The 15,102-nt window shown below is 43.6% G+C and overlaps 1 protein-coding gene across 2 annotated transcripts in view; it reads left to right on the forward strand.

The window, feature by feature from the left end:
• SMAP1 (small ArfGAP 1) overlaps positions 1 to 15,102 on the forward strand; it is a 225,809-nt gene that overhangs the window by 60,720 nt on the left and 149,987 nt on the right. For both annotated transcript variants that reach the window (XM_038397189.2, XM_038397191.2), the window contains exon 4: positions 128 to 203. In XM_038397189.2, the coding sequence (XP_038253117.1) occupies positions 128 to 203 (76 nt within the window). The remainder of the gene's footprint in view (positions 1 to 127; positions 204 to 15,102) is intronic.

Genomic DNA, 15,102 nt, shown 5'->3' on the forward strand with positions numbered 1-15,102 from the left:
TTGCAGAAACGAAATGTTGGAGAATTAGAATCTAATGTCATTCTTTTAGTTTGAATATTCTTAATTAACCAGTTTTTAGATTAATTTTCTTCCTCTCACTGTGTTTTCTTTAACTGCCTGTTTTCAGAGCTGTAGAATTTTTCATCAGGGATAAATATGAAAAGAAGAAGTACTATGACAAAAATGCAATCAGTGTCACCAGTGTAAGTATGCAATACTTCCAATGATTCAGATAGTATTCTTTGTATTTTTCTTGAAGCTTTAAATTACCCTTAGACAATTTTAAATTTCTCCATCTAAGTACTTATCAGAGGAGGTACTGTATGTAGGAATATTAAATAGATGATAAAGACATGGACATATAACAGTAAACATTCCTTTGGTCCAGAGCCATATAAGACTGACCTTCATTATCTGTGTAAAAAAACGATGGACAGACAACTTCCCTACCCACACAAAAACCTAGAGGTGAGCAACTTGTGTGTGAGATAATTATAATACGGTTAAGGTTGTGTTTCAGAGTTTAGTTTTAATAGAAACTTTAAATCTTTCTTTTTTTTTTACACAAAATAAATTATTAAAATGGCAAAAACCAGAACACAGAGTACGAACTTGGAGCAGTATTGGATTTTTTTTTTTCTTGGTGGTATGATGAAAAATGAATTGACATTGAGAGAATAATAACTTAAAAATCACTACCTTTGGAAACACCTCCCTTCATGCCTCCAATCCCCCCTAGTAGTCTCACTTTTCTTTGAAGGATAAAAAACATGAGGCAAAATAGATCTTGTCATATAGCCCTGTAGTCTTAAGTTCCTTGAGTTGGGAAAGAGGAGACCAGGAGTTAAAATCTTACCTCCTAAGTGCAGTTTAAATTCTAGTGCCATTCTCCTTGTTGATTAGTCATGAACCTCAACCTAAAGACAGTTAGGGGACAGCTGCTGAAGACTTAGTTTTTGAAATAAATTAGCAGAAAAATTATCCAAGGTTACTGCAGGCACAGAACCCAAGTCTCTAACATGCCAATCCTGTCTCATCCATTGCATCACACTGCCTTCCAGAGTGACTAAACTACTCTTACCTGTGTCTAACTACTATAAACCAAACTCCCCTCCCAGAGCCAAGGTTAAAATCCAACAATGCTGATCACCAAGTATGTCGAGTGGCTGGTCTTCAAAGGGACTAACAATTACTTCTGTAGCTCGTATAGTGTAGACCTAGGCTAGAGATATGAAGGCCAAAGGGAGGGTATTTCACACAGTTAAAGGACCATTTTAAAACAAGATTTATGCTTAACATTCCCGAAGAAGGTGGCAAAGTAGTTGCCCAAATGCATGGAATGTGAGACAGTCAGATGAGCTGCTCTTTTGAAATTGATATAAAAGCATATGAGGTCACTAGTAAGGTTTTTTTATTTTAATTTATTTATTTATTTTTGCGTTAGAGTGCAAGTTTGAAATTGGGGTATCTATTGGAGATAGAAGTGAAAATCTTATGAAGTTGGAGTGTTATCAACAGTGCTATAGGCAATACGAAGGCAGAAAACATATACATTCCTTTCTCCCATAACTTATTTCCATATTCTAAAGGTTTTAGGTAGATGGGGTTTGTCCTGCTATAACCTTTTGGGATAGAAGTTGGGAAAAAGTTACCACATTCCAGGACGTTGGGAAGTCCTACCACCTTCTGTGATAGTTGTCACATTTTCTGCTTGCTTGATCTGGTCCTTCAGTCCCATCTGTCAGTTTCTGGTCAGTGTTTCTCCAGGTTGAGCCCATTTAAGTCTTCTCTGCATTTCTCCACAACAGATTACTTGTTATCCAATTGGCTTTTAATACATTAATTCTTTGGGTTTTAGGTGACCGTATGTTGCATGTGCAAGCTTGAGTTACACAACATATGTACTTTTCTTGCTGGGTGTGCCGTTCCTGGTTCACATCATTTTATGTCACCCTGCCCTGGGTCTTCCCAGAAAGTTGTTTTTTGTTTCTTTGTTACAGATTTGTGTGTGTTTTACCTCATAACTTCCAGCACAATATGTTACCTATGTTACCTAATGTCACATCATTTTAAGCAGATCAGCAATTATGTGTAAAAGAAGAATTGGCAAAACCACACTTTTGCCAACAAGGCCTTGGCCTAAAGTGTTAGCTCATCTATACTCATTCACTATGTGTAACTAAAGATCATTAAAATATAACTAACAAAGCTTTTAATTTTATCATTTAGCAGTCCTTAACTTTTATATTTCAGTGTTAAGTCAGTATATGTTATCCTCTTCATCTGTTTGGGGAGGGGTGTTTTGGAGAGCACGCTATGATTCCTTAATGTCAACATTTCTTACCTTTAAAAATAGGCTTTTCATTCAAAGTCCAGTTTTGTTGGTAAATTATTATAAAGAAATTTCACTAGAAGTTTGAATGCATTTTGAGTGTCAATTTTAGAGCCTTGATATTTAGTTGCTTTTAATAATTTTATTCAGTTTAAAATCATAGGATACAGTTGAATAACAGATTTTAGGCATGGATGTAATGGATTTCTACAACGATCTATGTTATGGAGAGGTCCTTGTATTTTCTGTAGTTACGGTTAAAAACAATCCTTCCCTTATCAGCACAATTTTTGCCCATCTCCCCTCTCTTTCAAAATAAAAAGCAATTAGATACACTCCTTGTCACAAAGATATTATCTTGTTTGTTGTGAGGTACCTAGAACGCTTTTTGGGTACTATCTTAATTCAGAAACCAGTCTACCACAAAAAAGATAGGTTTTCACATTTATGGGATAGCTGGTGTGAAAGGACAAACTTCCCAAAAAAAAAAAAAAAATCTTTCAGATGAGTTCACTTTATTGTACTCATGCAATTAGTCAATCTCTAATAAGTACCTTCTCTGAAGAATGGGAGCCTCTCGATATCTAGCCAAGTTATATTTATTAGGATTTAAAGACTTGCTATAATTATAATCAGTAAATGCTGGATCAGGTAATAAGGATATGGGACTGAAAACTGTTTAGGCGCTTCTGTGGCATTTAATGAACATTGACAAATTTGTCCTCACAGTATACTTGTGAGATAGAGAAGTACTATTGTCATTTTCAAATGAGGAACTGAAGCACAGGATGCAAAGCAACTTCTTCCAAAGGTCACACACAAGGTATATGTCAGAGTTCAGAGCAGCACCCTAATCTCCTGAATCCTAGTCCTTTGCCTTCACTAAAACACCACACTTATTCCTGATTTTGGGAGAAAACTCCAAGTCTATGGTGTTACACTTGTGCAAAACTGGTCATTGACACTGTGCACATCCTTGGGGGTGAAATGCGTATGTATGGGTATATTTAGACTATAACCTCTTTGGGGCAGGGACAGGCTCAGGGTCTAACTGATCACAATACATGGAGTTGGGAAGATAGGTCAATAATGAAGAGGACAAGTCACTGATGCAGAGTAATTTGGATCCCTTGGTAATCTGTGCTTAGGCAAACAATATACATTTTAATATGGCTAATATGGCTAAATGGGAACATATACGTCTAAGAACAAATGTATGTCATGTTTCCAGGATGGGGAAATCCGAAATACAATTCGGGGTCAGGCAAACTTAAGTCATCAATTTACAAAGTTTTGGATACCTTTATGGGCACCTGGCAAAACATTATTTGACAAGAAAATTGACTTTTTACCTTCACGCTTCCCTTGTCACCAGATTCTGGAGTTGCTTTCAAAACTGAGTGATATGCATCCAGAATGGAAAGTCAAGGTTTGAAGCTGGTTTACTTTCTGGAAAGGTGACTTTCCAACTCCAGCCGAGTTTTCAGATGTTCAGCAAGTTTCACTCTATTATAGTGGTTGTGTCAGTTTCTCTGTTGCTTTGTGTGAGAAGGGTCATGTATCAAAGTACTGGAAAGCAGTAGTTTTATAAATAATTTTTATTGTACCAATGAATGGACTGGTTAGTGGTGGTCACAGATGGTATGGCAGCAGCAAAGCCATCTGTTGTACTCAGGACCACAAGTGGAAAGCTGTTGCAGCTTCCCCAGAATATATACATTCGGAATACATAAATCTGTTTTATCTTCTTGATTTAGATTAATTTATAAAGCTATGGAATATGGATAATCCTATGGTTATTTTAAATTTTTTGTTGTAAAATGTGGTCATTGTTTTGGCACTTGATCTAGAGGAGTTATAGGGAGTGTACAGCTGTTGAAGATTTATTTTTCTATAGATTGCATCTATTGTAGAGATTGTATTTCCTGTGGTAATATAGTAACTAGCTTTCATTTATAAGCCTGACTTTAACACCACAACTCCTCTGACTTCTGCAAATTAAACTAGTCTACATGAAATTTATCATATGAGATTACCTGCCACATGAAATTCTTTAGAACAGATTATGGGTTTTCCTTTGAGTATTTGTCTTTGTGCATGCTAGTAGTTATTTTTGTGTGAGTCCAGAAATTTCTGGATTGTGGTGTTGATTGGAGTGGCATGTTCATGGTCCTTATGACCACTTACTTGAAGATATGTAATGAGGTGCAACTCCAACTGCTCTTTAGTTCCTTTGTTTCAAGAATCTGATTATTCTAAGACTTGGAAATAGAGGGCAGGTTTTGAGGATACATACAGACAAAACTTCTAGAAGAACCATTTTCCATGGTAAATGGCTGTTCTCAGAGTAAAAGCGTGTGATAGTATGCCATTTCCTTGGCAATAAGTAACAAAAGGAAACATCACAGATCCTTACAAGCAGGAAAAGAGAAAATGAAATGTAGTCAGCAGCTCATTACAAAATGGCTACTTTAGGGTTGCAGTTACTTGTGTCTGCCAAATTCTAAAGGGCCAGGCCAGAAAGTCCATGATCAGAAAGTCATGATCAGAAAAAAGTCTTTTAAAAGTAAGCAACCCTGAGTTGTGGAGTTAAGGACCAGAAAGTCACTAAGGAAGGTGCTTCTGGGAAGGGACTACTTTGGTCTTGTGACTTAAGGTCAGAAAGCATTGTATCCATTTTTACCTTTCACTTTAAAGGCAACTTCCAATGCACTAGATTCCTTGTAATTTAAAGCAGATGTTTATGTGAACCTACTGTGACATCTTATGATGATTTTGGTTTCAATATAAAGGTAAAGTCGATAGTGTGAACAGGTATTTAATTTCTCATTTGAGAAATAATTTCTGAAAACCAAAGTATTGAAGTTGCGAAGATACTATTTCACTGGGTTTCAATTTGTTTACATAATAGACTGCTTATTAAAATTATTGTGAACCTGTCAATCTCAATCGCACTCCTTTGTAGCAGCCACAGTATAGTGGTTGTTGCAAGGGATGTGGAATTGCTAATATTAATCTATGAATATTGATGTGTAATGATTGTATGAACATTGTGTGTGACCTATTCAAGTCAGGTAAAATTACTATACAACTATGGTGGATTATTAGAATTTACTATGTGACTATGGATCTAACTCAGTTAAACACCTATATATCATTGTGTTACCTGGGCTGCAGGTTGAGAACCACAGTGCACTCTCCCCTCCTCCCAAGACCCCTATGCCAAGCGTCTCCTGCCCAGAGACTCCTCCACAGAGGAGTGGAGCCTTGGGCGGGTGGCAGGGAGCCTGCTGTTCAGGGCCAGTCAGCAGCCCGGACCCTGCCATGCGGCAGCCCAGACCCCGCCACACTGGGCAGCCAGGAGCCTGGACCCGGCCGCATGGCCCAGTGGCCTTTAGGACATAGCTGGGCCACAGCTGTGTGCTAATTGGGCAGCATGCGGGCCATGGGTTGAGAACCGCTGATCTAATTTAACAGGGAGCTGAAAGAGAAAACAAAAAAGCAACACAATAGAGCTAAGTAATCTTAGCACATTTGAAAAAGTGGTCAAGGTGTTAGCTTCAAGGACCTTCATCTCTATTAAGTTGCAAGTTTTTTTGTGAGAGGTAGGAGCCTGGTGATCAGAAGGGCATTTAAATAGCTATAAAAGCCTTCTCTTGAGCTAACGAGTAGTGGGGAGCACTTGCCAGAAACTTTCTAGGTTAGAAGTGGTCAAACGTTTTGGCCCAAAGGCCACATATGAGTGGGAAAATCACTTGTAGGGCCGGGGTTGGGGTGCGGAGGTGGAGTGTGGTGTGCTGGAAGGGGCTCGGGGCAAGGGGTTGGAGCAGAGGAGGGGTGTGAGGTGTATGAGGGGGCTTAGGGAAGGGGATTGAGGTGCAGGGTGCAGGAGGGGCTCAGGCCAGGGAGTTGGGGTGCAGGAGGGATGTGGGATGCAGCAAGGGACTCAGGGCAGGTAGTTGGGGTGTGGCAGGGGGCTCAGGACAGGGAGTTGGGGTGCAGCAGGGGTTCAGGCTCTGGCCCGGCGCCGCTTATCTAGAGCGGCTCTGGGGTGGCAGTGGCGCGCACCGGGGCCCGGGCAGGCTGCCTGCCTGCCCCAGCCCCGCGCCGCACCATGCCGCTCCGGGAAGCGGCTGGCACCATGTCCTTGTGTGGCACGCGGGGGTGGGGTGCAGAGGGCTCTGAGTGTTTCCCTCGCCTGTGGGTACCTCCCTCGAAGCTCCCATTGGCCACAGTAACCCGTTCCTGGCCAATGGGAGCTTTGGGGCGTGTACCCATAGGCAAGAGCAGTATGTGGCGCTCTCTGCCCTCTCACCCCCAGCTTCAGGGGCTGCAGGGACGTGGTGTAGCCACTTCCCAGAGCAGCGCGGAGCCCGCGGCGGTTGCAATCCCATAGGCCGGATCCAAAGCCCCAAGGGGCCGGATCCGGCCCGCGGGCCGTAGTTTGCCCACCCCTGTTCTAGGGTGACAGGCTGACACAGAGGCTGCTGAGAGAGTCTAAAGAAGTTGGAGGCCCCCAGATCCAGGGAATGGTAATCCTTAGGGAAAAGCTAGGTATGTATGCAGGTTTTTTTTGTTTTTGTTTTAAGGCCTCTTAAATGCTTTTGTTCCATCTCAATAAAACAGCAGTTACAGTTGGAGGGAACACGCCTGCAGGGTCTGACCTTAAATTGGACCTACTGAGGTAGTCTTGGTTAGTACCAATGTGTGCAACCCAAGGCCTGATCTGAGAATGGGATAATCTTGTGATTCCACCTGGAGCTAGATGACAGCTAGAGGTCTGAATCCTGGGAATGGTGTACTCCACGAAACCAGAAAGGGTCCAGTAACTCTAACTCTGACACTTTTTTTTAATATAAAAGTTTAAAGATGCATTAAGGAGGCAAACATTTTAATGCAGTGATTCCTTGGTTTTAACTCAGTTTATTTCCTTTTACTGGCTGTAGGACTTTACTTTCATTAGCACTAAGCCTATCCTCATAGCCTGGAGTCTTCCATTACTGAAACTTCTCTAGGTTATTTTACAGTTAGGCTGTATCTTGCATGTCTACTACCCATCTGGTTCGTGTCTGTCAGGAGACCAGGTTGTAGGCGCTCAGGACTCGTGGTCAGATTGGGAGTCAGACCTAGTGGTTGGAGTCTGGATGTGAGAGCCAGGGGTTGACATGGCCAGAACCAGGAAGCAGAGTTGAAGGTCAGAACTGGAGTCAGAGTCTGAATGCCATAGCCAAGGGTTGGGAGACAGAGAGAGCTGGAGTCAGGAATTAGAGCTGAGGGTCGGAACTGGATTACCAGAAGTTGGGGAAGGAAGAAGCATGGCTGGCTCTGAGGCAGTAGCAAAGCTGGGACAGGCTGAGGAGAAGGTTGGGTGCAGGCAGGATCTGGACCGGAGTTGTGGAGGAATGGAGAAGGAGCAGGGCTTGGCAAGATGCAAGCACAGGGAGGCTGAATGTCCGTGGGTATATTCGTTGAGTAGCCAACGGGCTGCTGCTGAGCTTAAGAACTGGCCTGCTAACTTCAACCAGTCATGTAGGGCAATCCATCAGGCACCTACCGGCTCATTAAGGTATCAGGAATGGTGAGCAGGTGCAGCTGCAGGACCTTAAGTCCTGACAATGTCATCCCCAAATCTGATCATGACAGAAGTTGCACTGAAGAAATACCTGATTTTTTTTTTTAAAACAGACACAAAAACACACAGAACCAAAACAACTTAACGGCACAACGCCCCAAACAGGCACAAGTATATTTGGGAGGTGGGGAGGGGGAATTGTAACATTCAAAGGGAGCTGTTTGAAGACTTACTAAACTTTTGTAGGAGGGTAGGATCACCACATTTAATTTTTACATGCTTTACTCTTGTGATGGAAATGTCTCTAGATCAGTCTTGGTATTTCTTTGTTCAGCTCTTTGTTCAGAGAGCCATTAATGGATTTAATTGTATCAATATAAATAGTATTCGAAAAGTTTTCCAATAGGTGAGACCTCATAATTAAGCAAATACTACAGTATGATCCTAGTTGTATGTCTATTACCAATATACTATTTAGATAAGAGTGAAAACTGAGTGATTCTGGAAACACGGTACTGTGGTTCTGTGTACGTCTCCCACTACTTCTCAGATAAAAATTGCTCAGTTTCCAAGTAAAGCTGTATTTAACTCCCTGACCTGTAAAATGTCTGGAATTTGAAAGTCAACTGTATTCTCCCAACTGTATTCTATGTTACCAATAATGAAGTTTCTGCCTTTGTTATGCAACCCCAGCTTTCAATGATGGAAATGAGAGCAGAACTTGTTACTGCAGCTGAAATTTAGATGTGGAGATGTCGGAAATAGAGTTCATCTTCCTGCAATAGCTGTATTGGCACTGGAATGCTGACCGCAGTTAAAAAATTTAAAATTTCAGTAAACTAAGCAGATAAGTCGCTGAATCCTCACAGAACTTATTTGTTAAGAGGGTACCAGTTTAGCATTTTAAACATAAACCCCAGTTCTTCTTTGAGTGCTTGCTCGGGTAGATTCCAATTAGGTGTGTTCGTGCAGCAGGCAGTCACTGGAAAGTTTTTCCCCTACCAGCACCCGTCTGGTCAGCTGTTGAGCTCCCTGGAGTGGCGCCTCCTCAGTTCCTTCTTACAGCCAGTGATGGTCGTTGGAACTGTGGTGACTTGCTATTACAAATGCTCCTTGTTTCTCCGAGTAGTTTTGTAGTCTGGTAGTGTTAAGAGTTGTTAGTTTATAGTGTTAGTGTAGGAGTGGGGGGTTGGTTCTCTGCATCCCAATTTTCCTGTTCCCTATGGGGCTCAGGGCATGCCTCGATCCTAAGGTTTTAAACCCTGCAGCCAAACATACCATGTGCAAAATCTGTAAAGGGTTTTGTCCAGGGAGAAAAAGAAGCGAGACTTTCTCCTGAAGCAGCTCCTGATGGAGGCAGCTCTTCGTCCCCAGCCAGCTTTGGCATGGTAGGATCCAGCACTGAGCTCCTCCATGCGGAGTGCTTTGACCTCCATATATGAAGTGGTGTCGAGGAAGGTCTCTGGGCATAGAGACCCTTGGCACTGGTGCTCCCTGGCACTGAGGCCAGCAGAGGTGGCGCAGCACCACTCCCATTCACCAGTGCCACAGAAGCGGCATCGCAAACAGGACGGGGGCTGATCTCCTGTGCCAAGGACAGCCACCTTAAAAGCACCACCAGTGTGTGTTCTGGGGAGGAGCACCCAGTGCCAACAGCCCAGGAGATGGCACTGTTGACTTTGGCCCTGCAAGGGGGGCTGTCGAGTCTGGTGCTCGTGGACTCCCTGGACTAGGTGGTGGAGGACATCCAGTTGCTGGCCACCCCAAACATCTTCGAGGCCTCCAGGGACTTAATCGCCATGATGGTGCCATGTCCCTGTCTGTTGGGAGAAGCCTCCGGTACTGCAACGTGCTACACAGTCTCAAGGCAAGCCCACGATGTTGATGCAATCAACTACATCTACATGGTACCAGTCCTCAGCACCGACCAAGTGGCACAGTTTTGATTCGCAGCACTGCTCTCCATCGCGGCACCAGTCACTAGTGAGGCAGAGGTCCCACTCCCAGTATCATGTGTTGCAGCATTACTCGATCTCTTGTGGGTGCTCCCGGTCACAACACTGCTTCCCAGCACCAATCACAGGTGCAGCTCCGATGGGCACTGCCTTCACATTCCAGATCTTTGTCTTAGGAGACAGAGTCCTGGTACTCCAGGCGTAGCCAACCCAGATCAGACCATAGGTGTCTAGATGTGGCTGCAGGGCCGTGGCAAGTGCCTGCACAATGGCCCGTTCTGGACCCAATGGGCATACCACTGGGCCCAGGGCACCTCTTCAAGGACTTCTACTTGGAGGTGAGAGCCACGGGTACCTGCGGCATTGATGAGTCACCCCGCTGCTTGGGGTTCTGAAGTGACTCCAGTGCACTCTGCCCTGCCACCCTCTGAGCCTGCTCCCACCATCAGCATGGACCCTGGTCAGCAGGGAAGGAAAGGCTGTGCAGGATGTCCCCATGGACCCAGAGGGCCATGAAGACCCTGTAACTCCTCTGGCATCATCATTGTCCTCCCCGGATGAAGTGGTTGCAGGGACCTCTGCTTTGGGACCATCCCCTATAGATAGCCGTGCCCACCAGGACCTGCTGCGAAGGGTAGTGCACAACATGGGCCTGCAGGCTGAGGAGGTTGTGGAGCCAGAGGAACCAATGGTGGACATCCTGGCCCTGGAAGGTCCATCAAGGGTGGTTCTGCCCATCAAAACTATATAGGCCAACACAAAGACCCTGTGGCAGACCCTTTGCAGTTGGAAGAATGGAGGCAAGGGAGTTGAAAGGAAGCATTTTGTTCCCTCCAGGGGGTACAAATATCTTTACACATACCCGCAGCCCTGCTCGTTGGTGGCAGCCATGGTAAACAAGCACAATAGACAGGAGCAGCAGGGTCCTACCTCCAAATCCAAGGACTGTAACAACTGGACCTTTTTCTGCTGAAAGGTCTACTTGAACTGGGGGCTCCAACTCAGGATTGCCAACCAAATGGTGGCAAGTAGGAAGAGGAGGGTTTCAGCGTTGAAGGCCCTCGCCTCCGATCCTCCTTATGTGGTTTTCTTCAAGGACAAGGTATAGCTTAGGCCTCACCCAGCCTTTCTTCCAAAGGTTGTTCCCAATTCCACTCCAACTAGGATATTTTTTCTCCCTGTCCTGTACCCTAAGCCTCATGTGAGTAGCGAGGAACAGAGGCTTCACACACCGTACATTCAGTGGATGCTAGCCTTTTTATATCGAGAGCACAAAGGTGTTTTGTAAGTCGAACCTGCTGTTCATGGCAGTGGCAAATCAGATAAAAAGACTCTTGGTGTCATCTCAGAGGATTTCATCATGGATCACGTCCTGCATCCAGATGTGCTATGAGCTAGCTAAAGTCCCTGCTCTGGCACTAATGGTGCGTTCCAGAAGGGCCCAAGTCTTGATGCAAGAAATCTGCAGGGCAGTGATATGGTCCTCGGTTCACACCTTCACTTCTCATTACGCCATTACCCAGCATGCCAGAGATGATGCAGCTTTCGGTAGAGCTGTGCTTCTGTGATTCCATAACTCTGACCCCATCTCCGGGATAGGGCTTGGGAGTCACCTAACTGGAATCAACATGAGCAAGCACTCGAAGAAAAAACATTTACTCACCTTCTCGTAACTGTTCTTCGAGATGTATTGCTCATGTCCATTCCAGACCTGCCCACCTTCTCCCCCCCCCCCCCCCCCCCCCGTCAGAGTAGCCAGCAAGAAGGAACTGAGGAGGTGCTGGGTTGTCAGGGTCATATATTCACCGGCATGGAGGCACCACTCTCGGAGCCTCCACAGCCGACCCCATGGGTGCTGCTAGGGGAAAAACTTTCCAACGACTGTGCACACAGTGCACACACCTAACTGTAATGGACATGAGCAACACATCTCGAAGAACAGGAGAAGGTAAGTAACCGCTTTTTAAAGATTGCAAGCAGTTTGGGTCTACTGTTCTGGGTGTGTGGCTAAATACTTTAGTAGTGCAAAGGAGCATTTTTTAATCTTACTATTAAATGTCTGAAAAGCCTGAACTAATTAATCATTCAGCTAAAGAAGTCTAATTGCAGAATATAATTAACTAGAAACGAGTTAAAATTTAACAGATTTTACTTGTGTTCTAAGTACAGAGAATCTCTTCTCCGTAAACTAACTGTGCATATGTAAAATGACCACTAGAGGGCACTCTTGTTTGGTTCAACTCCTAACTCCACCTTAGGTGGTTAAAGCATTTTTGGTAAGGTTTTTCTGTGGTCTTATGAGGTCCATCCATGGTTTGATAAATGTTTAAAAGATAAATTTATGGATTACTTGGTGTATGAATTACCTGGTTAACACTCAATATCAGAAGAGTTAAATAAAGGGTTGTGATACTCTGATATTGCTGGGTTCTTTCTTAACATTGTTTTTTCAAAATAAATCAAAAGAAAATATAGCATGTGATTTGCTAATGGAAGAAACTAGCTGTAAGCCGCTAATAAAAGCTTTTGCCATAGTTCCTTTATATACCCATGTTTATAGCTATTTGTTTAGAAATAGCCATTTGTATGGCTATATATTGCTCTCATTTATTCCGCCTGGGATCATCACTAGGTCAGTATAATGTCAATTTAAAACTCAAGTAGAATCCTACAAGGTATTGTAGAAACGTACTTTATTTTTTTATTAAAATAAAAAAATTAGAATATTTCACTTCTGTAATGAAACTTTAAAATTCCATCTTATTTTATTTGAACTAAAATTATTTATTTAAATTCAAGGTTTATTGCAGAGATCTTGGCAAAACTGTAAAAGGAGAATAGGTACCAAGAATTTTTATTATACACTTTTCACCTGAGAGGTATACCTATTTAATCTGTAATTGCATGGTAGAACTGTGCAGTACTGTAGTTTCAATTCAAAGCAATCAGTTTGCCCTGGTTATTAGATGTGTTTTTCAGCTAGAGAGAAAAATGAAAACTGTCACAAAGTAAGAAACTGAAATATAGTGAGCTCTACTACATTCACTCTTATTCCTATACATTTGGATCTTTTAGTAGACCAAGAAATCTTTGTTATAAGGGTAGATGAGTGTAAAATCTTAATTTCATGGAATTTTCTTTAGATGCAAAAATGTTTTGGGTAATTTTTTTTTTTTAAAATTCCTTACTATAATGTCCTGTGCAGAATATCTGATACACCAATAAGGTCCAATAAGAGATTGAAAAGGAAGAGCTAATGGGGGTGGGAAGAGGAGGTTTGAATTGCTGAAAGTGAACTGATTCTAGTTAGATGATTCACAAATGCTTGAAAACGTGTACAGTGGAAATCTGACAGATGTCTGAAATATGACTAGGGAGGTCTATAAATAGTTCCCAAACTGAAGGCCCTTCCTTGATGTAATCCTGACAAAATTTGAAGACCGATAAGAGAGAGGATCCAACTGATCTCAATTGCCTTTTTTTGAGAAATGTAGGAAGAATAAGTACTTAATTAGCTTTGTAATTCTTAAAAATTTAAGAAAGCATCAGTTATTCTAGATATTGATGGCCAGTGTGTGCTTCATGGATTCCGTAACAATATAATTAGTAATGCAAAAGTTTCTCGGAATAGTCATATCTACCCACCTGCTGGTATCACTGTCTCCTCTGGGCTAAACATAAATCACTCAACCCTTGCCAAACAAGGCTGCGTCTGGCTGTTTCCAAAGCTCCTATCACCATAATATCTAGGTATTAGTTTGCCAGTCCTCAAAGAGCTGAACATACTATTGGTATCTCAGCCCATGATTTAGGAGTATCCCCTAAAGACTTCAAATGTATATTGGTAGTGAATGAAAACCCAACAGTACCTTACAAGGAAGATGTGGTGACAGCCCACTGCCTCAGTCCACCTTTTGAAAGATTTCCTTCAGTGGATAAGCTTGAAACCACTGAAGAATAGTTCCATACACAGGGATTGCACACTAGTCACCAGCACCTCAAGATCAACAGGTGGATTAAAAACAGGATTAATAAATGTGCAGGTTTGGACTCTGGAAAGCCTGGAGCTCTTTGGATGCAAGAGGGTTCCCAAGTCCAGAGTGCTGTGGTATTGTGGGGACAGGAGAGTAGGAAGTAGTAGGGGAAGGAAAGGACCAGGAATGCCATGAAGACTTCCCATTGAGAATTTCTTTGGCTGGGTTGGATCTGGGACCATTTAGTGTTCTGCCATGCTAATTCCCTGTAATAAGAGCTCCTTATGTTAGGTTGATCAGCTAGACCAGTGGTCTCCAACCTTTTTATGCCCAAGATCACTTTTTAAATCTAAGGGCAACCCAGAATCCTCTCCCACCCATCCCCCAAAGTTCTGCCCCACTCACTCCATCTCCCCTCCCCCCCATCACTTGCTCTCCCCCACCCTCACTCACTTTCACTGGGCTGGGGCTGAGGGGTTCACTGTGGGAGGGGGCTCTGGGCTGAGCCTGAGGCAGGGGGTTGGGGTGCAGAAGGCGGTGAGGGGTTCAAGCTCTAGGAGGGAGTTTGGGTGCAGGAGGGAGCTCCAGGCTGGGGCAGAGTGTTGGAGTGCAGTGAGGCTAAGGCAGGCTTCCTGCCTACCCTGGCCCCACACCGGTCCCAGAAAGGGCCAATGTGCCCCTGCAGTAGGGTGTGTCATGGCTCTGCAAGCACTACCCCTCTCTGGAAGCACAGCCCCCACAGCTCTCCCCGCCAATGGGAGCTGTGGGGGTGGTGCTTGCAGGCAGAAGTAGTGCTTGGAGGGAGATCCCTGCGCTGGTTGCTTCCGGGAGCGGTGTGAGGCTGGGGTAGGGAGGGAACCAACCGGTTGGTGACTACTGAGCTAGACTGACAGGCCCTAGAGAGAAACCAGACTGAAAGATAAATCCTCTTAAACCGTCATTTACAATATCACATCTTAAACTTCCATTGTTAGGAAGAGTGTTGGTCTCCAAGATGTTAACACTGAAAGATGGACAGGTCTATACCCTAGGCATTTCATGGACTGGTGAGGCTTTGCATTACGAAGTCAGCTTCACTAAGAGTGGACCTAGGATCTATACATTGGCCTTTTGTGCATCTTACAGGGTCACAAGTACATGCTGTATGTGGCTGGCTTGACCTAGGAGTTAAAATATATTGGGCATTCCTCTCCTGCTTGGATACAGCTAATGTAGTGTCAGACAGCCAAATCTTGCCAAAGAATGAAGAAGCAAGGTCACAATGGACAA

The sequence above is a fragment of the Dermochelys coriacea genome, chromosome 3 (genome assembly GCF_009764565.3).
Source record: "Dermochelys coriacea isolate rDerCor1 chromosome 3, rDerCor1.pri.v4, whole genome shotgun sequence".
In the NCBI taxonomy this organism is placed as follows: domain Eukaryota; kingdom Metazoa; phylum Chordata; order Testudines; family Dermochelyidae; genus Dermochelys; species Dermochelys coriacea.